General features: G+C 33.8%; 1 protein-coding gene across 4 annotated transcripts in view; it reads right to left on the bottom strand.

Annotated features, from left to right (window-relative positions):
* The window catches only part of LOC135961080 (guanine nucleotide exchange factor DBS), a 272,808-nt gene extending 257,289 nt beyond the window's left edge, over positions 1-15,519 (bottom strand). For all 4 annotated transcript variants that reach the window (XM_065512551.1, XM_065512554.1, XM_065512553.1 and 1 more), the window contains exon 1: positions 15,115-15,519. In XM_065512551.1, the coding sequence (XP_065368623.1) occupies positions 15,115-15,484 (370 nt within the window). In that variant the 5' untranslated portion in view covers positions 15,485-15,519. The remainder of the gene's footprint in view (positions 1-15,114) is intronic.
* Between the last annotated feature and the right edge of the window lie 8,970 nt (positions 15,520-24,489).

The following is a 24,489-nucleotide window of genomic DNA, read 5'->3' as shown; positions in this document are numbered from 1 at the left end:
CAAATAAGAAAATCTCCAAAAACAGAGATGTTATTGGTGGATGGAAAAACAAAACATAAAAAAGTGTTGCCATCATTTGCATAGGGTTAACGGAAATTAATTTGAATGAGTTACAATTAATATAAATTTAGAAAATAATGTTTAAATATTAAATATGATTTAAGGGAGAATGAGAAAATGTAAGAACTTTTTTCCATGTAGTAGAATTCATATAACCTTTGCATTAGTTGTTAATTAATTTAAAATTAAAAGTCAAAAATAGCGACAAAACTTTCTGAACAAAACTTTTGAGTTAATATTTAGTGGCGAATACTTGGGTTTAAATTAATTACCTCTGCTTGTCTTTTAGACATCGAACTATAATAACAAATTATCATTTATCCATTTGGATTACTATTTACCGACTTATATCCACATTTTGGTTTTACTTGATTTTCATATAAAAAATTTAGTTTTGGCTGAAAATATGAGTGATTACAGATGATCGTCCTTTTTCCATTTGGACCATTATTTACCGACTTATAGCCACATTTAGGTTTTACTTGATTTTCATATAAAAAATCGATTTTTGGCTTAAAATATAAGTGATCACAGATGATCGTCCTTTTTCCATTTGGACCATAATTTACCGACTTATAGCCGATTTTAGGTTTTACTTGATTTTCATATAAAAAATCGATTTTTAGCTGAAAATATAAGTGATCACAGATGATCGTCCTTTTGCCATTTGGACCATTATATAACGACTTATTGCCACATTTAGGTTTTACTTGGTTTTCATATAAAAAATCGATTTTTGGCTGAAAATATAAGTGATCACAGATGATCGTCCTTTTTCCATTTGGACCATAATTTACCGACTTATAGCCGATTTTAGGTTTTACTTGGTTTTCATATAAAAAAATCAATTTTTGGTTGGAAATATAAGTGATCACAGATGATCGTCCTTTTTCCATTTGGACCATTATTTACCAACTTATAGCCGATTTTAGGTTTTACTTGATTTAGAAGTGATCACAGATGATCGTCCTTTTTCCATTTGGACCATTATTTACCGACTTATATGCGATTTTAGGTTTTACTTGATTTTCATATAAAAAATCGATTTTTGGTTGAAAATATAAGTGATCACAGATGATCGTCATTTTTCCATTTGGACCATTATTTACCGACTTATACCGCTTTTATGTTTTACTTGATTTTCATATAAAAAATCAATTTTTGGTTGGAATAGAAGTGATCACAGATGATCGTCCTTTTTCCATTTGGACCATTATTTACCGACTTATAGCCGCTTTTAGGTTTTACTTGGTTTTCCTATAAAAAATCCATTTTTGGTTGGAAATATAAGTGATCACAGATGATCGTCCTTTTTCCCATTGGACCATTATCTACCGACTTATAGCCGATTTTAGGTTTTACTTGATTTTCATATAAAAAATCGATTTTTGGTTGAAAATATGTGTAATACACTACATGTGTATCTTCATGTTTCAAAGGCTTCATAAATAAATTTACATATTTAAAAATTATAATTTATTACCCTAATACAGAAAACATTATTTAAGTCCCCAAGTATTATTCATAAAATTTCATCTCCCTTTCTCACGTGTCTGGTGAATTCCCTGCATAATTTATGATTCATCATTTAACATAATTTTTACATTACCCAAATTTTAGAATAAAACAATGAATATGTTAGTTCATATTGTTTTAATTTTGTGCAAAAAACATGACTCATTTCAATAATTTGTTACATTTCAACTGTTTAACTCAAGGTCGTTAACACAAAAGACGTTTCGCACACAAACAAAATTAACAAGAAATGAATTTTCACCAGGAGGCAGAAACATGAAATAAAAACCAAAAAGAAAAACGTCAAACATTTAAGCAAAATGAGACAAAACAAAAATGAAAAGAATAAAATTGCAACAATATTTTGAAATGCCTGCAAAACAAGAAAATAAAAATGTAAGACAACAACCCCTAATGGAATCATGTAACAGAGGCAAACATAAAAATATTTTCATCATAAAAGAGAGACACCACTCCCCTGTCCCCCGCCGCCTTGAAGCTCATACCAATTTGACATGGACTAAAAAAAGCAAAATGTTGAAACACACATACAACAGAACAGAACCGAAATAATAATGGAATGAAAATTAAAAAGAACCATAAGTGAACCAGCCCATTAGTAAACACCACCTACAACGACACCCACATAAATGCAACCAACCCCACTGTAAAAAACGTTATGAATAAATAGTTGTTACAGTAAATGTTAGGAAAGTGGGACAATTGTGGTTCCATAATGACTTATCCCTTTCTTAAAATCTTAAATTTGGATTTAACGCTGTAACCATAGAGAATAGACCCTCCAACCCGCAAGAGTGCCTCAAGGCATGCATTACAAAACACCAATTATCTCAAAAAGTAAGTATACTTTTTTTTTAAATTTAACTGTGACTTTGTTTACATTCCCCTCGAAGGTCGAAATGCATTCTGACTTTTAGTTTTTGTTCTGTCAGCTGTTTTGTGATAGGTGTCATAATTTTAGGACGTGAAATTTTGTGTATCATTTCTTTTTAAATCTTTAAATTTTTTTTTTAGATCTATTCGAAATATTTTTCATTAGTTTTTCAATAAAATCGTATCATAATTATTGTTTTTTACACCAAACCGGCAACAATGCCCTGAGGCACTCACCTTTTTGCTCCTGGTTCCTAATCTTAATTTGCAAATTAGTTTCTGATGGCTGTTCTGAGTTTATTGGGTCATAATTACCCTCAAAAAAATTATTTAACAACCTTTCTTTAGCTTTTTCACTGTAGTTTGTGGCTTATTCGCATAGACCTGCGACTTAAGAAAAAGGCTAACGTGGTAAAATCCTCACCACACAGTGACTTCTTCGAGATGCATTTGACGCTCTTGGATCTCATGTGAATTGGTATCGTCCCAAATATGAAAAAGTTGTCTGTTGATCCAGAAATGGGCCTCACCGTAAAATAGGGCAACCGCTCGAAAACGTTGCCCATTTTGTTAAAACAATTTTATCATTTACATCGAGTTGTTGAACGCTATATACGTCCATGGTGATTTGGCAAAACTTCTGCTACCTTGCAGATTCCAGTCAATGGTATTGCGGTTTACATCTCCGGATGGTCTTTGTAATGCGTGGCCAATCCATCGCCATTTCCTTCTCAGAACTTCGGAGAGTATTTGGCTTTCACGTGTGTGTTCGATATCCTGTTGGGCCAATAGATTTTTAGTATTCTTCTTAGGCATTTGTTGGTGAAAACTTGCAAAGTGTTTATGTCAGCCATATTCCACGTTTCCTAGCCATAAAGGAGCACAGACTTAACACACGACTTGAAAATTGTTATCTTACTGCAGGTGGAGATTTATGGTGATTTCCATACTGTGTTTAGTTCGTCGAAAGCTTGCCGAGATCTCATGGTGCGATTTGAGACATCATCAGAAGAGCCTCCAGTCGATGTTATGATGCTACCCAAGTAGCAAAAGTGGTGCACGTCCTGTAGTTGGATGTCTTGGATAGAGAATGAATGTTGCATTTACTCGGATTACCTTCGTCTTATTTATATTTATTTTGAGTCCTGCCTTTGCAGCTTCTGTCTCTAACATTTGAAGGCTTTGCATCATGTCAGAGTGACTGTATGTTAGAAGGCATATGTCGTCGTCATAGTCAAGATCGGCCAGGCGGCTGCCTAATCCCCATGTTATTCCTCTACTGTTGCTCGTTGCATTTCTCATGACAATGTCCAGCACTACGTTAAAGATTAACGGCGACAAGGTTCGATCCCTGGCTGACAAGGTTCGATTCCTGGCAGAGGACGAAAAAATTTCATCATGGTTTTCTAGTTTTTAAAATTAACGCCCCTCTAAACAATCCATCCAAGAAGACTCCTTCCTGACCACCCCTCCCCCTGGAAAAGAGGATAACATCATGATAAAGGTCAGACAGCCCGCCACCCCCTGGGAAAAAAGTAGGAATCAGACCAATCATCTACTTAGTTGGAACCTTTACCTTGTGTCAGTTTCTTTAATCGGTTGTTATTAAAGAAACTGACACAAGGTAAAAATAACAATAGGCTGGATCTTATGGCAACATCGTACATGAAGACGCACGATACTCCAATAACAAGGAGTGCAATCTTACATGGGAAATATGCGAAAAACAACTGCAAACAAATCGTATAAGATGGAGATGCTTTGTGGAAGCCAAATGCTCCCAAGAGGGGTAATGGAGAAAAAAAATAGCTTTTGGATAATCTCTTTTTCCAATTGTTAGTGTGGTCAAGTGTGTCGAAAGCTTTTTCAAAGTCGATGAAGACAAGGTATAGGGGGACCTCCATTCTACTGATAGCTCAATTATTATGCGGAGGCTGTTAGAGGTGGTCTACACAGGATTTTTGAGTTCTGAATCCAGCCTGTTCGTAACAAAACTCTTTGTCGAGGGAAATGGCAAGTCTCATGTTGATAATGTTTGCGATTAGCTTATTTATCATGCTTAGGAGTGTGATCCCCCTCCAGTTTTTGCAGTCCGTGAAATCACCTTCCAGCGACATCTAACATGAGGGACAGTCGCTGATAGTTGTTGGCTATTGGTTTTTTGAAAGCGCCAATCACTGACATTTCAAGTATCGTAGGCACTCAAATCTAGCTAGGAGTCCGGAGCCACCCGTAAACCCTATGAGACTCTTTACTCGGAACCGGCAGCTGCTCCGCATATCTACGGAACTTATCACTATCCGTAACCTTTGGACGCGCCCGATAGCATTCAGCTATGCTTCCTTAGATCGTGGAATGAGCTCACTTCAACAAGACCATAAATTTCATTTTAGTGCATTGCTCAATCCATTCCCGACGGCTTCAACAATATGGCCGCTCACAATTGTCAAAGTTCGGAAATCTCTATTGGAAGTCCCTATAGTTATGCTTCCTTTTCAGTGAGATTCCACTGTCTTTGCTAAGATAGGTTTGTGTATTTCTCTTTGCCAGCAATTTTTATGTTTAGTGAAACATAATTGTAGCCTGCAACAGTAGTAAGTAGTTCGTCGTACTGCTGCGCCACATGCATACAAACGACACAACATTCTAGTATTTATGACTACAATTCGGTTGCTAGCTTTTCAAAGTTATTGCGCTCATTTAAGTGCACATTCACAGTCAAACACTCAGCTTTCGTTTGAAATCAGGCTGATGAAGCATTAAAAGAAATAAAACCAACCCCTTCCAGCGAAATGCGAAAGTGAACAAACATGTGAAAAAAATAACAATATAATCATTTTAATGGATTTTTCTTGATGTTTTTAGGTCTTGGGAAAATAGGCAACAAGTTTTAGATTTCCTAAAATCAAAAACTAGGATAGAAATTTGAGCCAATACTTGTTAAGGATTCAGCTTGTTCAACAATTTCCAAATCACTTTTAATCACATTCACAATTTAACCCACTTTTAAATCTTCACTGAGGATTCTACGAGCACCAGTAGTTTTGTTTGATTTAAAAGAAATTAAGTTGTTTGTTGAATCCTTGTGGGTTTAATCTCTTCTTTATTCATTTATCTAGATGATGTTGATGATGATGAGAATGTTTATGTTATGCCCTCAAGTGGGGCTGTAAAGACCAACTTCTGCTTCTTTTATTCATTTCGGTTTGTCTGTTTGTTTTCTCAAGGGTTCCTTTGTGACATTTTATATCCTTTAAGGTGTGTGTCATTTATTCAGTTGTCTTTGGAGTCCTTTTGTGTTTTTTTTTGGTTTTTATTTGTTTTCAGTTTGCTTCCCTTTTTTTGGACTTAAAGAAGTTCATGAAAATCAATAAATGTTTGTATAGTTTCTTCTGTTTTTTTCTTTTATTTTTTTTTTGCATCAACTTTAATTGGAAGAGTTCAAATGTCTTTTAGGGACGTGATGTCATTAAGTTCAAGGAAAAGAAACATACATATTTTTATGTTACATACTTTTCTTTTTCTTCGCTATGAATAAGAAATTTGCGTTGGATTACGTGCCTTTCATGCTTTTGATTTTTAGAGGTGACTTCAGTTATGACATGGTCAAGGCAATTTTTTTTCTATAAATTAAAAGGGCATTGACTTTTATTAGCCTGTAAATATCTATTAATATTATCGTTTAAACTTTTAGCATAAACTAATCAGATTTACTTAAAAATTCCAAATATTCATGTAGATTTCATGATTTTTTTTCATAATTCTCCCTAAGGAAACATTTGAAATATTGGTATCATAAGAAAGGTCTTTGAAAGCCGCTTTCAACGATATGTTGATGTCATCAATACATCACAATGATTGATATCGATTCCATTTCATAGCCGGTTACTTTATGGACAGATATTAGAAGAAACTACAAAACTTGTGTAAAACTCATCTTGGGTTTGCCTCACGTGACCAGAAGGAAGTAATGGAATGGCGAATACATGGGAACTTATAGTTTTAAAACCATTGTAGAAATAGAGCATTCAAGAAACATCTAGATGGTAATGCAGCGTATATAAAATTGCCGTGAGAACACCAACCAGTGAGTCTAATTTGAAGCATCGTTAAGTAAAGACAAATTAACTGTCTTACATTATAAAGTGTGTTTTTAAAGTGTGTGTATTAAAATAGAGTGACTGTCTAAATTGTTGTGTAAATTTGAATAAATAAAGAGTTGTTAAAATTTTAAACTACAAAACTGCTTTTATTTGCAATCAAAAGTATCCGGTTTATTTAAAGGAAATGAACCATCGTTTTTAAAAGGTAAAAATGTAACAATGTCTAAAAAAGAGGTCTAAATCAAACATTATTGATTGTCACTTAAAATTCGACGCACAGTGGATCAGTTCAGGAGAAGGTGGTCAAAAGTCCATAACTTTAGATTGGATTGGAATTTTTATACGTGACTTTTTAAGTAAAAACGTAAAAATCGACAAATAAGTAAAAAGTTATGGATGCTTAAAGTTAGATTTTCATTTTCAGTTGAATTTTAGTATAAAACGGTCAAAACAATTATTTTTAATATTGGGTGTATGACTTAAAAATGAGGGATTTACAATTTAAAAAATATGTCGCCTAAGCTCACCGATTTCTCACCGAAGCTTTTGGTGAATGGGTTCCAACGGTTTTAAAGTGAGAGAGAGGTTTGTGCGGTTCAGAAGTGGTGATTTTGTCACGGAAGACAAAGATCGCCCAGCCAGCCAAAAAAGTTTAAAGACCAAGAATTGTAGGCATTACTACATGAACACTGTTTTCAACCACAACAAGAGCTTGCTGAATCATTGGGAGCTACTCCAGCGGCAATTTCAAAACGTTTGCGAGCTGGAGGATTCACTCAAAAGTAAGGAAATTGGGTACCATACGAATTGAAACCAAGATACCTTGAATGAAGATGGATCCCTTACGATAACCCAAAGCGTAAGAGATCGTATGTGAAGCCCGTCCAACCCGCCGAATCGACACCATCAAGACCGTGCCCCGTCCGACTACTATTTGTTTCGATCGATGCTGAACGCTCTCTCTGGGTTACGCTTCACTTTGGAGCAGAGTATTCGAAATTGGATTGATTCGTTCTTTGTCTCAAAAGATGAGGCGTTCTTTTAGCTCGGATTCCATATGTTGACAGAAAGATGGGAAAAGGCCAGAGCTAACAATGGCCAATACTTTGAATAAATTTATTTTTGGAAAAATCGCGCATTTATTTTAGCTACTTAAATTTTTTCAAAAAATGCCAAATGCATCGTAAACTTATTAGTACACAATGGCCAAAGGTTGGCATTTTTAAGTAGCGAATGTAAAAGTTACCTGATAACGGTTTAAATATAGCTAAGATAGAAATTTAATGAAATGATATTTTAATGATAATGTCGTATGTTTCTATATTAGTTAAATATTATTTTTAATATCCACCATATTTTGATTATTATGTTATAAACGGAGGAGTATTTCAATAAGCAACATCTTCATTTCTGGGACACTCAAAATCCGCGTGTTATGCACGAAAAGCCGTTACATCCCCTTAAGGCTACTGTGTGGTGCGGTGTGTTCGCGAGGGGAGTGATTAGATCGTATTATTTTTTGAGGACTATTTAAAAAGGCGGTGCAATCGCAAACACAGCAGGAGCCAAAATAGATATTGTGAAGGAAGCATTTCCTGGTCGCGTAATCTCCCGTTTTGGATATTATGCATGAGCGAGGTCGTCTGATTTAACCATTACAGACTTCTTTATTTGAGGCCAACACGCCTCAGATAATCGCAGACCTTAAGGTGAATATTCCTTCAGGAATGCGAACAGTTATCACCAGAAATCTTGCGAAATGGAAAATGTGATAAAACGGACACAAATGTTTATCAATACTGGCGACAGTCACTTGGCGGATTTCATATTGTCCAATTAACAGAAAAAAATAAAGATTTCCATCATTCAAAACAATTTTTTTTATTTAGTATAAAAGCTATTTGGGATTTGATTATTAACCAAATTATAATGTAGATTTGCAACTTGCAAAAGAAATAGATCATTTTATTTCTGAAGGAACAAGAGGAAAATACTTGCAGATTTGTTATAAGTATTTGCAAACGGTTTTGCCAATATGAAAGATGTTTTTCGGCAGCAGTCGGAAACAAAATTCGTTCCAGAATGGCAGACGAAACCATAGATGCAATAATATGCCTTTTAGTGTCTAATAAAAATTAATTGCTAAATAAAAAATTTACTTTCAATTGTAAAGACATAATTATGTACGTTTCTTTCTTATAATTTTCGAGATTTTAGATTTCCCGAAACCCCGGGTCGGGATTTCGGAATTCTTCACCAAATCCCTATCCCCGGGATTTTCAAAAATCAGTCCCGATTAGCATCTCTAGTACATACATATATAAAATTAATAAAAATTCTAATTTGGATTACCTTAGTTTATAGAAAATTTGGAATTGCTTTGCTATGATTAAGAATCGAATATTGAATAATTTACATACATTTTCAACATGTACTATATAACGCAGGTACTTTTCCTCTGCGCCTACTCCCATTATTGTTAGTTGAACTATGAAATGTACTTTAACAATGGCTCCTACTAAGTTTAATATTTGCTTCATATGGGGATACTGCTCCCCCTTCTCATATCGAAATATTAAATGTCTGCAGGCAGTTACTGTACAATTTACATACAAATCAAAATCTAGGTGGACAAAATTATAAAAATAGGTATCCTCAGAATTTGGAAAAACTAAGTTTTTTCTGAAGCTGACAATCTGCTCTCCTCCAATACAAATGGGTTTTTCAATTGGACATTTCGTTTTCTCGACAGAAGCGCCAGAAGTTCAAAAAATGTTGAATCATATTTTCGTTAATTTTTTTTTAATATTTTACTGCTTTATTAAAGCTGGTCGCGAACAAAATCACAAGTTTTTTTTTTCATTTATTTATTGTATCTTCATTATTTAATGAACTAACAATAAGTGGTTCAAATCTTATATCTAATATTATTATTTAATTAGTCCAGCCAGTGCCGGACGAAAAAATGTTGTGTTCATGGTTGTTTTGGTTAAATTGGCATTCTTCCTTCTAGATTAGGTCTGCTGTGTCCCTCCTTCTTAATCGAGTGTGGCCACTGTTATCTAATATGTTGCGGGCCAGCGGGTTTGGGTGAACTTCAAGTTTTTTTAAATATTTTTGTACGTTTTTCGAGATTTCAGTTTTTACAATGGGCACGTTTAGATCTTTGTGTATATTCGCGTTTTTGATATAGTTGCCCCCTGCTATGTGATCATTCTTAGAAACTTGTTTTGGCGTTTTTGGATCTTTTCTACATTTGACGCTGAGGCCGTGCCCCATAACTGTATGCCATAACACCATATCGGTTTTATGATCATGTTATAAAGTAGAAGTTTACAATCTATACTAAGCGTGGAGTTTCTGCCAATAAGCCAATTAATTTGAATTGATTTCAATTTCATTTGAGTCAACTTTGCATCTATATGACTTTTCCATGTAAGGCGACGATCGAGATGTATTCCGAGGTATTTCACTTCCGATTGTTGAATTATTGTTTGGTTATTGATATGAATAGGGGGGCATGATTCTCTACGCAATGTAAATGTAATGTGTGTACATTTTTGCTCGTTGACTTTAATTTTCCATTGTTTTAACCATTTTTCTAATTCAAATATGTGGTTTTGTAAGTAACGAGACGCTTCTTGAGGGTTTTCATGAATGCTTAGAATAGCAGTATCATCAGCAAATGTTGATGAATGAGTGCGATTGTTAGTTGGCATATCAGACGAATACATCAAATATAAAAAAGGTCCCAGGATACTGCCTTGGGGGACTCCAGCTTCAATGGGTTGTGCAGTACTTAAAAAGTTTCCCTCTTTAACCTTAAATGTTCGACCAGTTAAATAGCTTTCCAACAGCTTATGTGTGTTTGCCGGTAAATTTTGACTCAATTTGTATATTAATCCAGCATGCCATACCTTATCAAACGCTTGAGAGATGTCGATGAAGAGTGCAGAACAGTATTTCTTTTCTTCAAACGCTTTTCTCACCATATTTACAAGTCTATGGGTTTGTTCGATAGTACTGTGTTTTCTTCTAAATCCAAATTGATGATTCGGAATACAATTGTTTTCAGTTAACATCGGGTACAACTTGTTCATAAGTATCTTCTCAAATAGCTTTGATATATTAGATAATAGGCTGATTATCTGTTGAATTATTCTACTTTTGTGTGATCTTTTCCCGGCTTGGGTATCATGGTAACCAGTGAAACCTTCCATTCTGGAGGATAATATTTAAGTCGTAATATATCATTAAAAATAAAAAGAATTATTTTTATTGCTATCCGGGGTAGCTCCATAAGCATCTTGTTGCTGATCTTGTCCATACCAGGCGCTTTCTTGGGATTTAAATCAGCAATAGCATTTTCGATCTCTCGAATCTCAAAACGTAGGGGTACGGCTGCTGCAAAATAGGGTGCAACAGGTGGCAACTCAATTGCTTCGTTTGATGTGTTCGGTGTAAATACTTTTTTTAAATGATTAACAAACAGATTCCCTTTTTCAGTATCATTTCTTGCACAACCACCACTTGAATTTCGCAAGGGGGACTTACATATAACGGGTCTTTTTTGTTGATTTTTTGTTGCTCGCCATAATGAGTAATCCGATTGCGGGGTTGCGTCCAGGCTTTCTAAATATTTATTCAATGATTCCATTTTTCGAAATTCCAAGAGCTTTTTAAGTCTTTTTATACAATCTTTAAGCTTCGATTATAGTTGGGGGGATCTGTGCAATTGCCACTCTCTTCGAAATCTTCTTTTTTCATTTAAGAGCCGTTCGACATCTGCAGAATTAATTCTATTATATCTGAATTTTCGGGGGGTTTGGGTAGCATGTTGAGCAGCCAGTTTGAGATTTTTATCGAAATTGATAAGAGAGTGATCGATGTTTTCTGGTGTTCTTAGCGGTATGTTTTCCGAGCAATGTGTACTGAGGTATTTTTTATATTTGAGCCAATTTATTCTTGTGCCTGCCATCGCTAAATTACCAGTCGGGGATACAATTTCTAGGGGGCTCAATAAAGTAATAATAGTGGGTGAGTGATCTGAAGATAGTTCCAGCGAGGATTCAATTTGAATCATTTCTCTAGGGATATTTTTCATCACGCTAAAATCAATAACATCCGGTATTTTTCGTGGGTCAGTAGGCCAGTAAGTAGGTTGGCCGCTCGAAAGCACATGCAAACCCATTTTAGAAATTGAGTCGAACAAAACACGACCTTTAGGGGTAATCAGTCGTGATCCCCAGAATGTGTGCTTAGCATTATAATCGCCAGCAGCCAGGAAACGGGGGCCTAGTGATTTAAAAAATCTATTATATTGACTTTCTGTAATTGAGAATCTTGGGGGTGAGTATATCGATGAAATCACTAAGTTTCGATGAAAATCTTCAAGACAGATTGTAGTAGCTTGAAGATAATCTTCGCAAAAATCACACATTAAGCAGTGTTTTATTCGAGCTTTTATTAAAATTGCCGAGCCTCCGCATGCTCTACCTCTGGGATCTTTGGTGTCATATATTACATATCCATTTATTCGAAAGGAACTTCTGGACGTCAAATGAGTTTCAGAAACCAGCATTACATCAATTTGTTGGTTTCGAGTTCGTTTTTGTGTTGGCGTATGCCGTTTGCATTCCAAAAACATATTCTTAGGCAGTTCATGGTCTGTTAAGCACAGCCTGCAATAACATTGATTGCATCTTAAGCATTTCTTGCATCATGATACTCATTGAGTTTGTAAAGTTATTTACCGATTGCACAAGAGTTTCTATTGTAGATTCTAGTCGGGTAAAATTGAAAATTGGAGTTTGCTCTCTTACCTCTGGGTTCATATTTTCGTTTTGGAGTTGACGGACTTGCGGCTGAGTTTGGTTGTTTCTAAGTACATTTGCATATGTTACTTTGTTGTCATATGTCTGTTGCATATATCTATATTGTTTCTCAATTGTTTTGCCATATAGAAATTCATACTTCAAAACATAGATAAACATTGATATAGGCTTTTATTAAGTGTATATCTTATATTTATGGACCTCTCCATTTTCCTCATATAGTCCTTTAAACTTGGGTTACAAATATACTGATATTTTTTTTTCTAATAATATTATATAGCTTGCCAAAAAAAAGACCGTCGAAGCCCGTCCAATGACTATATATATAGCACCCGCCGAAATACTTTTTATTTAATTTTTACGGAATGTAATTTTTGGAAATATTTTTTGTTTTATTATTGATTTTTATATATCTAGACCCTACTGTAACTTGAAATATAGTAAATACAGATCTTTTTAAAAATTTAGTTACAGAAACACATGAAAACAATTTTTTTTTATTAATGATTTTTATATACATACAGTTGCGAACATGAAAATAGCAGTACCACTAGTAAATAGTTTTGAATTAGTGCAGAACGTTTTTAAAAAATTTAAAATGCGATTACTTTTTATTTTTATAATCTGGTAAGTCTGATCATTGTTTGCGAGAAAATATTTTAGGAAGAAGTATGGTAAATCCAAAAATAACGGACTTTCATTTTTGTGTATACATATTTTTATTAACATTGAAATATTATTAAAAAAATCAAATATTTTATTAAGAGTAAAGTGAAAGTGAGTTAAATAGAATGAACCTATTGTATATTAAATGTAAAATTTTAATTTTTTTTCGGTAATTTTTGTTATAGTGGGTCGCGGAAAACATTGCACCATTGATCAACGAAAACTGATTTTAAAGTTAAGAAAAGAAGGAAAATCTTATTCAGATATTCAAAAGATTCTCTCCTGCTCGGCAAAAATGATATCAAATGCTATTAAATATAAAGAAAAAATAGAAAATAGAGGCGGCAAACGGAAAACTTCGCCTCAGGACGATCGAAATATCGTTAGAATCGCGAAATGCAATCCTTTTAAATCGGCCATACAAATAAAAACCGAATTAAATTTAGAAGTTAGCGATATGACTGTGAGGAGAAGACTTCTAGATGCAAACTTGTTTGGCAGAAGTCCATGGAAAAAGCCCCTGCTTACAAAAAAACATAGAGAGGTTCGTTTGGAGTTCGCCAGAAAACACGCTGACTGGCCTGCAAGCAAATGGCGCAATATTTTGTGGACTGACGAGTCTAAAATTGTTTTATTTGGCAATTCTGGCTGTAGACAATATGTTCGACGACCACCGTCATCAGCTTGTCAACCACAGTACACTGTGAAAACAATTAAGCATGGTGGATCAAAAATTATGATATGGACCAATATGTCTATGTTGACATTCTTCAAAACGTAATGTTGCCATATAGCAGTGAAGAAATGCCACTGCAGTGGGTCTTCCAGCAGGACAACGACCCGAAGCACACAAGTCGAATAGCTAAGGAATGGTTTCGTGTCAATAACATTGAGGTTATGGGGTGGCCATCACAGTCCCCTGACCTCAATCCTATTGAACATCTTTGGGGGGACATAAAAAAATCTGTATACGATTCGAAACCATCAAATAACGAGCAGCTTTGGGAAGTTGTTGAAAAAACCTGGAAGGCAATCCCAATACGACGATGTCAACAATTAGTCGACTCAATGCCACGTCGCTGTACCGCAGTTATAAAAAATAAAGGATTTGCCACAAAGTACTAAGTTATGGACTCAGCTTTAAGATTTAAAATCAAAATTTTTTTAAATTTCATTATCCACTGCTATTTTAATGTTAAGTATGAATTACGTCTTTTGTTGATAACTTTAATTTTTATGAACGTAAATTGAATTTACATACCTTTATTTTCTAGTTGTAATATAAAGTCTTAAAATAAATATAAACATTTTGAATCTCATCTTTAATTTATAAAATATTTGAAAATTTAGTGGTACTGCTATTTTCATGTTCGCAACTGTATGTATCTAGACCCTGAAAAAAGTTTATATTGATCTTTTAAACATTTTTTATGGAATCGGAGACACTAATTCTATATAAAAAGAGTGCCAAATAATTTTTTCCACCTAGATTTTGATTTGGAACCACAGTGCTTAGGTCAGAAAAATTTCTCTTTTGCACACGGGCGAAAACTGTAATAAAATGTATTTTCCCGTTTTTACCCCTAAAGGGATCGATTTCAGTATCAAACATTTTTACGTTGACAAAAATGTATTTAAATTTTGTTTGTTATCCGTTACCGTCTTTACCCGTTCTTACCCCTAAACCTTCGAGTTTCCAAAACTCCCTTCTTAGTGATTTTACATACATACATGGAACTATAGTCCAAATTTCATATCTGTACTTTTTGGTGTTTGGACTGGGCATTGTTGAATCAGCCAGTCACTAAATAACGTTACTTTTTTATAAATACATACATATATATATGGGTATAATTGGGAGTACTTGCTAATATCCAGACAATATAGCAATTAAATAGCGTAAAATTTACTTCCGAACCAAATAGACAATCGAGTATCTATTAAAGTTGGAACTTATTACAATATTTTATATTAATTTTAAGATAATTCCATTATTTTTTCATAAAAAAATTCTTCTTGCTATTTTAAATAATCCAACTTACCCGTCATCATATTATTCAAATCCAAACAACTCGAACGGCTGCGTGTACGTTGCAACAAATGTTGATGCTTCTCAAACGACATCTGTTTGGGTGTTTGCAACGCAGGCTGTGGAGAAACATATTCACTACAGGTTGTAGTAGTTGAAGTGTTTATCACTGTTGTTGTCGTTGTACTACTTCCGGTTACACTATTACTAGCAGCAACAACACCACCGCCACCACCACCACTATTACTAGTGGTGCTAGTGTTGCTGCCACCAATACTACACCATTCGGCCTCCATGGCCTTGGAAGCACTACGCTTGAAGTGCTCCAAAAAATTATCTATTTGTTTTTCCAAAGACGAAGCAGCAGGTGGAGAATTCTCCATGATGTAAGTGGTTTTATTTTCACAGATTTATTTTTTGGTTTAGAAAGAAATAATTGTTTTTTTTTGCAGTTTTATTATTTTTTTAATTACATTGGTTAGTCAGTATGGAACATTATCTTTAACATAGATCTGGAAATAATAGTATAAGGACATATGTGATTTTATTTTCCAAACCACTTTCAAACATACAATGTGGTACTTCTGATGTCACAGATGGAAAGGGAAAATTGCAAATTGTACTTTTTTCGGACTTAATTATAGCAACATGTTGATTATAAATTAAAATAAATTAGATTTCAAATAGTAGAACTTATTTTGGGTCAATTTTAATTCAATAATCCAATTTGGATTTTCTGTAATGTTTCAAATATATTGTAAATTTTAACAGTACCAAAAAAAGTACAAAATTTATCTTTCATGTGTGTGGTTTATATACATATGTACATTAGGTTAGCCCCGTTTGTATGGCGCAAAATTCAGGTATCGAATGAAATTTTATTTTGTTTGAAGACCATTTCTCAAAATGTTTATCCTGAGTTGAGTATTTGGTGAGCTCGATCAAAGGATAAATGAGTACTTTTTAAAGGTTTTTATGATTTTTTTAATATTTCTCGCAAAGGAATCTGAAACCTAATTTCAATGTCGTAATTGAATTCTTGTTATAGTCCAAAGATATGCGAAGTTTTTTTTTAAATTTTCTTTATTACAATCAATTTAAATTAGTTCGTTATTAAACTAAAACCCTTCAACATAACAATTCTCAAAATATTGTATGAATTCATTAAATATTAAAATAACTTTTTGCGGAAATCCTCCCATTAAAGATTTTATAGTTGCTTCCGTTACCTTTATGGGCGAGGTGGTCTACTTATGCTTAAAATTGGATATGTCCTGGGATACCTAGCCTGTGTTCTTTAATTATATTTTTACATGAGCCCAATAACTTTCCACAGGCCGAAGATCTGAATAGTTAGATTTGCCTCCCCTAGTACAAATTGAAATTATCGTTTGAATACCACTCAAGGGCCTTTTTTCCATAGTGGCATGATGTCTAATCGGGCCAGATATATGAATTAAGAAAGGTAAAACGGTTTTTGTAGACACTCCATAATATTGTTACGTTTTAACCTTTTCAAAACGTTTGTTTATTTCCTTTAAATAAACCGAATACTTTTGATTGCAAATAAAAGCCGTTTAGTAGTTTGAAAATTGTAACAACTCTTTATTTATTTAAAATGTACAACAACAGAATTAAATAGTCACTCAATATTTTTTTTATACACGTTTATAAATTCTCAGAAATACAGACACACTTTATAATGTATACGAATTCATTTGAAAAACACAGCACACTTTAAGACACTCAGTTGATGTTTATTCGAAAAGCGTATCTGATAAACTCACTAACGACTGCAACCTCTGCCACTATTTATAACACTGCCATCTGCACTCTAGATTGTTCTTTAACTGTCTAGAGCTTTCTAATACATACGCCATCTGTGGTGTACTTTCTACAATGTTCTTTAACTGAATATTCGAATTCGAATATACGGTCGCAGCAAACAGCGTTGCCATACTTACGATCAATGGTCAACTGAAAGCTTTTATTCAATGTTAATAATGGCCACAGATATGTTACAGTTTTAAATCAGCCGTTAAAATCGTTATATTTGAATTCAAGTACAATTTCGTAACAATATATATTTCTGTGTTTATAGTGCCTGATGTCACAAATCACACAAGAAACTTCTTGGAGAATTTTGTTTGTTTTTTTCCGGTTTTGTTATTCAAAACCGCCTCGTCCATCTGCCACATAAAAATCTTGGAAGTTGTGGAAAGTCTGCCAGTACATATGTAAGTCTCATCATCAATCACACAACGGTGTATTTTTTTATAAAATTTTACCTGTTGTTCGCTCTTTCTTCTGCTTCTAATTTCGTTACCGATTTGAGATCTGGAACTTTCTGAACTTTATAAGACTTCAACGCAGCATTAGCATTAGCTCTGCGCGCAAAAGAATAAGAGCATTTAGCTTTACGAGGTGCTTTTCTCATAGAAGTGATCGGTGATCTTCAAAAGAGTTGTTCGATTTCTTTTGCCTTACCAATATCTGTTAGACCTTTTATTCTTAATGATTCAAGTTTTCTTTCAATATGCAAGTCTGTCTTCCTTAAACTGTTTTATGGCTTTTAAAATGGTGTGACGATGGACCCTCAGCTATTTTTTGGAAAGTTTATATTGGATTTATTTAAAAAATTTTATTTATTTTTTCACATTTTTTTCGGTGACCATTTTGACCAAAATAACGGTTGTAAATGAATGATTTCGAAAAGATAATATCTGACATATTTTTAAAAGCTAACGTGATTAAAAAAATAATAATTTGTTGGAGTAAGGATAAGTGTTGGGTGGAATAGTATGTATACGTCGTTCGTTTTGATTCGCTCTTTAAACCTCATATAAATTCACCGAAACGGTTTTTTCCGTTTTTTTTCAAAATTAAATCTAGTTCGAATTTTATTTGAATTTTTCGAGACGTACATTTTCTCCGATCTTATGTTAGCTATATGTTAAATATGGATTGTGATTGTTTTCTTTTTTTTTCTGCTTGGACCAGCACTCAGAGGATGACCCCTATTCCTGCAAAGCTTTGTGTTGGAACTAGGAAAATAGGTTATGAGAGGGAGGAAAGAGTGAGTAGTATCTGTGGACTTTCGATTTGAACTTTCCCACATTGGAAATGACAGTAAATACTTCAGCGGGAAGTTTGTTCCATATACATACGTACACTACGGCTAAAGAACTAAATTTCCCTGTAGTGTATTGTGCGGTCCACTGGCCAATCGACCACAAAGGGATGTGTACTTGATGAAAAACTTGTATTACTTAAAAATCGGTGGGTCTAAGGAACAAGTTCCCAAAATTCATCAGAACACATTCCATTGTAGTACCGATAGAACAGTGAAATGCAGCCCACATTGCGACGGTGCTCCAGCGAATCAATAACTGTCACCAATAATCAAATTCGCCCTCTCCTATACGCGATCGAGCAGCTAAAAAAATTCACTTTGAAGTACCGGCCCATACACGGGAGTTGTATTCCATTTTCGGTCGGATATATGTAGGTGGTGTACATAATGAGGAGATCAGATGGAGTGGAGTAATTCCTACACCGTTTCAGAAATCCGAGACACTTGAATGTTTCTTTCGACACTTGAAAAATATGTTTAGACCAGCGGACATCACATTGAATTTTCATGCTCAGAACATCAAGAGTGTCTGATTCCACAATATTTACACCATCCATAAATACAGATGAAGCAACATTGTCTGTCGTTCGTTTTTGTGTCAACATGCAACACTGAGTCTTTCGAGCGTTGAAAGCGACCCCATTCAGAGATTTTCACAAGCTCCCGATTAAGGGAATCATTCATGTTTTAGCTCATTGCCCCAATCTCAGACAGGCTTGGTCTGTAACTGAATGAATATGAATGGCAAATGTTGCTGTTATCTGCAAAATAATAGATAGGGTTAGAAATTTGACGTAGAAGGTCATTTAGAAAAATAAGGAATAGTGTAGGAGAAATAACGGAGCCTTGCGGTACCCCTGAATTTGTCTTGAACTCGTTTGATGAGATCCCATCTATAACAACTCGTACAGTGCGATTTCTGAGAAAGCTCGATATAAATCGAGAGAAGTTATTACAGAGAGAAGTTATTATAAATTGTTTAGCTTTGATTTTGAAACATTTGTACAATATAAATTTATTAAAAGTCACGGTTATCTATGGCCTCTTCCCATCTTTCTGGCAGCATATTGATTCCGAGCCCAAAGAACACATCTTTTGAAGCCAAGAACGTATCAAGCCATTATCGGATACTCTGTTCTGAAGTGATGCGTATCCCAGAGTGAACGTTATTCATCGATCGAAACAAATAGTAGTAGGACGGAGCAAGATTTGGACTATAAGATGGGGGAGGCAAAACTTCCCAACCACTTATTTCTAAATACTTTTTAACAGGTATTGCAACATGTGGACAAGCATTGTCATGATGGAATATTACGGTCTGGCCGCATATTTTTGGCGTTTTTCGGCCAATTCTCGCTTTAAACGTATCAGTTGCATTCTGTACAGGTTCCTCGTAGATTTCAGGAGCTCATAATAGATATCACTCTTTTGCTCCCACCAAATACAGAGAATTACCTTAACGCTATGGATATTTGGCTTTGGAGTCGTCTCGGCTGCTTGGCACGTACGATCATCTCTTGCGCTTCGTGTTATCGTAATGAATCCAGTTTCCATCGCAAGTAATAATTTGGTGCAAAAATTATTTTCTTTTATAGCTTTCAATCAGCATTTCGGACATGCAACATCGTCTTTCAAGGTCTGTCGGCTTCAATTCGTATGGTATCCAATTTCCCTGCTTTTGGATGAATCCTGCTGCTAGCAAACGTTTTGAAATTCCTGATTGAGTAGCTTCCAATGATTTTGCAAGCTCTTGTTGAGTTTGACAACAATATTCATGAAGAAATGCCTCCAATTCTTGAACTTCAAACTTTTTCGACTGGCCTGGGCGATCATTGTGTTTCGTGTTAAAAGGACCAATTCTGAACCACACAAACCATCTCTTGCAAGTTGAAACCGAGCTTTGGTGAGCAATCGGTGTGATTCAGCGGCACTTTTTTTTTCAAATTAAAGAAGTAAAGCAAAACTTCCCGAATGCGACGAATCTTTGGTACAAAATTGGACATTTTCGATGCAAAAAAACGTGGTTGTTTACACTTTAATGTTCAATAACTAAGTGAGAATAAACGATAGTTATCTACCTTTCAAAATGACGTATAAGTTGTTACAAACAAAAACCGTGTTCGAAAGATACGTCATCCGTATCACCATCCGCATATTTTTAACTGTTAACTTTTGTTGGAACAAAACATATCCATGTTTTTTGCAACAGCTGAAAAAGCTGCCAAATAACATTTTTGTTTTCATCTGATGAATGCATTTTTGTTTTAATTTTTCTTCCTTTAGATGAAAAATAATAATTTAGACGGGGTTTGTCTTGCCACTGGCATGATATGAGGTTCGATTGTCGAAACTCAATTTCGATGCAGGGAGTGTTGTGGCTTGAACCGCTTATTCTGTAGCCCCTTAGTTTGAAAACTTTTGGTCTAAATATTACAAGAATGCGCTTTTGAAAGACCTTTCACACGATACCAATATTTCATATGTTTCCTTCGCGAGATATATGAAACAAATGATAAAAACCCTAAAAGAGGACGATGGTTTAGAAATGTTGAGAAACGGTATCTTACAATGAATTAAACTTTTATTTTATTTGGGAACGTCCACAATTTTTTGGGGCCACCCTAATATACATACAACACTTCTGCACACATACACACACACAAAACCATGAAGGTCAATTAATGCTCATGACGTTTGGCTACATTTGAAAATTACTTTAACGAAAAAAATTAAAGCCTATTTTTAGGCTGGTGTAATAATTTCTTTATACGCTTTTTAACAGATTTATTTTGCACAATTAAATATTTTTTACACTTATTTATGATTTTTACATGGCTTTTTTTCTTAAAATTACTTATTACAATTACATTTCTTTAAATTTTCAAATTTTCTTTGATATTTTATCAATTTTTTTTCTATTTTTGTGGTATATTTCCTTAATTTACTCTCATACACAGGCATACACTTGAACACATCTTAACACACACACATACATTATATTTTACATCCGTTTTCACAAGCCCCATGTTTAATTTTGATTTTATTTTTTTTTATTTATTTTTCGTTTTGATTGTATGACCGTATTTTGCTACTGCTCAATTCGTACTGATTTTTGCCTCATATAGGTGGGTCTCTGTACTTGCCGCAACACACATTAACACTTCATCATAACATTCCATCCATTTCATGTGTAACAACTGAGTTTTGCTTTTTAGCATGTTTTAATATGTTCATGTAAGCACAGCCTTGGAAAAAGTTTCTTTTATTCTGTTGTTGAATCTCATAGTAAATGAGTCGACTTGTTTATTTTACCTTCCTTCTTGCTTTCGTTCATTCTAAATACGGAACCGGCGCATTTATTTAGCTCTTGAAGGTTGTTGTTGTTGTTTTTATTTTCCTACCGAACGAGAAAGCAGGGGTGAAGCAGTTGAAGAAGAAAACCCCAAAAAGCTACATGTGTTTTATCTTCGTCTTTGCTTTGGCTACATATTTGTACTCTATCTACATAGTAAGGGTCATGCATATGCATGCATTCATTTGTTTATTATTTCCCATTCATAGGAGTGTGTGCATGTTTGAGTATTGTGTTATTTAGATTAGAACCCCACCGGCAATGTTACTCTTGTGGTGGATCCAAATTATTTTGCGCATGTTTTATATAAAATTTATTGTCAAAATCAGCTGTTTATTTTGTTGTGGATGTTAAATTGTAAGAGATTAGTTAAAAGACTAACGGTTATTTAGTTTAAAAATGAAGAATATCTCTAAAATGAAAATTTAAGAAAAAAATTTACTCTTTTTGGAAATTCTTTATTACAATACAGATTCCACCTTTCTAATTCCGTTTATACAATTTTAGAATATCATTTAACATAAAAACTTGAAATTTCTTTATATGTTTGTATGTATAGTAATTTTTCGTGAAGAAAATTTTAATTAGTGTAACATTTAAAAAGGATTAAGATAATGTAATAAAATTAGGTTGATAACTTTTGCAATTATGTACCTTTATTTAAATAACGAAAACGTTGAAAATGTTTCAAAAATTGAGTTTTTTCATAAAAGAATCCGCTCTGTCTAATTTATCATTTGATAATTTATTAACTTTTGGAATATTTAAATTACACAACAATTATACATTTTTATTGGGTGTATGACTTACAAATGTTTGATATACAATAGATGGCGTATACAGTGGTTGACAAAACAATGGAAACATTTCCAAATATTCCATATGTAGCCCAAAATTCAAAATATTTTTTAAAATAAATTTTTTTTTAGTAATTTACTTGTATAGTTTTATTTATATAAATTAACTAACAAACAAACAACATACTTAATTAATTATATTCTGAAAAAAGGGAACAAAATTAAAAATATTCACTATTTCGCTACTGACAAAACAATGGAAACTTTTAAACTTCAGCAAGAAAGAAGTGTGAAACGAAAATAATATTTAAAAGAACGTTGAGAAAGCATCCAGTTTACAGTTATTTTATTTTTTAATTCTTAAGATTTGTGAAGACTTAAAAAATAAAATAATTAACGATTTTAAAGCTGGTTTAAAACAAAAAAGTATCTGTGATAAATATTCAATAAATAAATCAGCAGTTTCAAAAATTATAAAGAAATTTCGTGAGACCGGTTCTGTAAAAACTCAACATTTAGGTGGAAGACCTCCTAAGACTACTCCTAGACAAGATAATTTAATAGCGAGAGAGTTCAAGAAATTCCCAAAAATAACTCCTCGAGAGGTTGTTAATAGCCTAAAATTAGAAATAAGTACCCGAACAGTTAGTCGCAGGGTAAATGGGGCTGGTCTTGGTTGCTATCGTCCTGTGAAAAAATCACTCATTTCTAAAAAGAACAGTTCTGCTCGTCTACAATTTGCCAGGATCATTTAAACTGGTCGATACAGAAATGGAATACTGTCATCTTTTCCGACGAATCCAAATACAATTTAAGAGGCAGTGATGGGAGAACATTTGTAACACAAAGTACACAAATAAGACTGTAAAGTTTGGTGGTGGCAATATTATGGTGTGGGGATGTTTTCCAGTGTTTCCATTGTTTTGTCAACCACTGTATGCCATTTTGAAAAGCACATACATATCTGTCATTTATTCTCACTTAGTGCTGGTTTACACCATGATTTTTACGACGTAATTTTTTCTTTTGTTTTTTGAGTTTGTTGCAGTGTTGCCACTTCATGTGTAATTACACATATTGTGTGTAATTTTAACTTGGATGTGTAGCCCATGTGTAATTGAGTGAATGTGTAATTCATGTGTAATTTTAAATTCCAATTATATCCAAAATATATTGTCAATGTATGTCTTTTATCTATATTTTAGATTTTAATTGAATGAATGAATTATGGATTGTTCAGATTTCAAAACCGATTGAAATAAATATGTACATTTATATGAGGGATAGTAGCAATATCGTCTATTTTAGTTGATAAATAAAAATCCAGTATCTCTAAATGTATTCATATTGTTACGTTTTAACCTTTTCAAAACGTTGGTTTATTTCCTTTAAATAAACCGGATACTTTTGATTGCAAATAAAAGCCGTTTATAGTTTAAAAATTGTAACAACTCTTTATTTATTTAAAATGTTCAACAACAGAATTAAATAGTCACTCAATGGTTTTTTTATACACGTTTATAAATTCGCAGAAATACAGACACACTTTATAATGTACACGAATTCACTTGAAAAACACAGCACTCAGTTGATGTTTATTCGAAAAGCGTCTCTGATAAACTCACTCACTACTGCAACCTCTGCCACTATTTATAACACTGCCATCTGCACTCTAGATTGCTCTTTAACTGTCAAAGTTCGTATATTCTAGAGTTTTCTAATACATACGCCATCTGTGGTGTACTTTCTACAATGTTCTTTAACTGAATATTCGAATTCGAATATACGGTCGCAGCAAACAGCTTTGCCATCTTACGATCAATGGTCAACTGAAAGCTTTTATTCAATGTTAATAATGCCCACAGATATGTTACAGTTTGCTATTACATCACTGTTATTTAAAAGCATTCTGCTACTTTTAAATCAGCCGTTAAAATCGTTACATTTGAATTCACGTACAATTTCGTAACAATATTTATTATATTGTACTCGTTTGTTACTCAGTATAATGGAATTATATGTACTAGGATCGCACGTGGCCGAAAAATAGGTTTGCAGAAAAATACGATAAGTAATTTGGAGATTGCTATGTTTGGTTTTCCAAGT

The sequence above is a fragment of the Calliphora vicina genome, chromosome 5, assembly GCF_958450345.1.
Source record: "Calliphora vicina chromosome 5, idCalVici1.1, whole genome shotgun sequence".
In the NCBI taxonomy this organism is placed as follows: domain Eukaryota; kingdom Metazoa; phylum Arthropoda; class Insecta; order Diptera; family Calliphoridae; genus Calliphora; species Calliphora vicina.
This window is presented reverse-complemented; position numbering and strand designations above follow the sequence as displayed.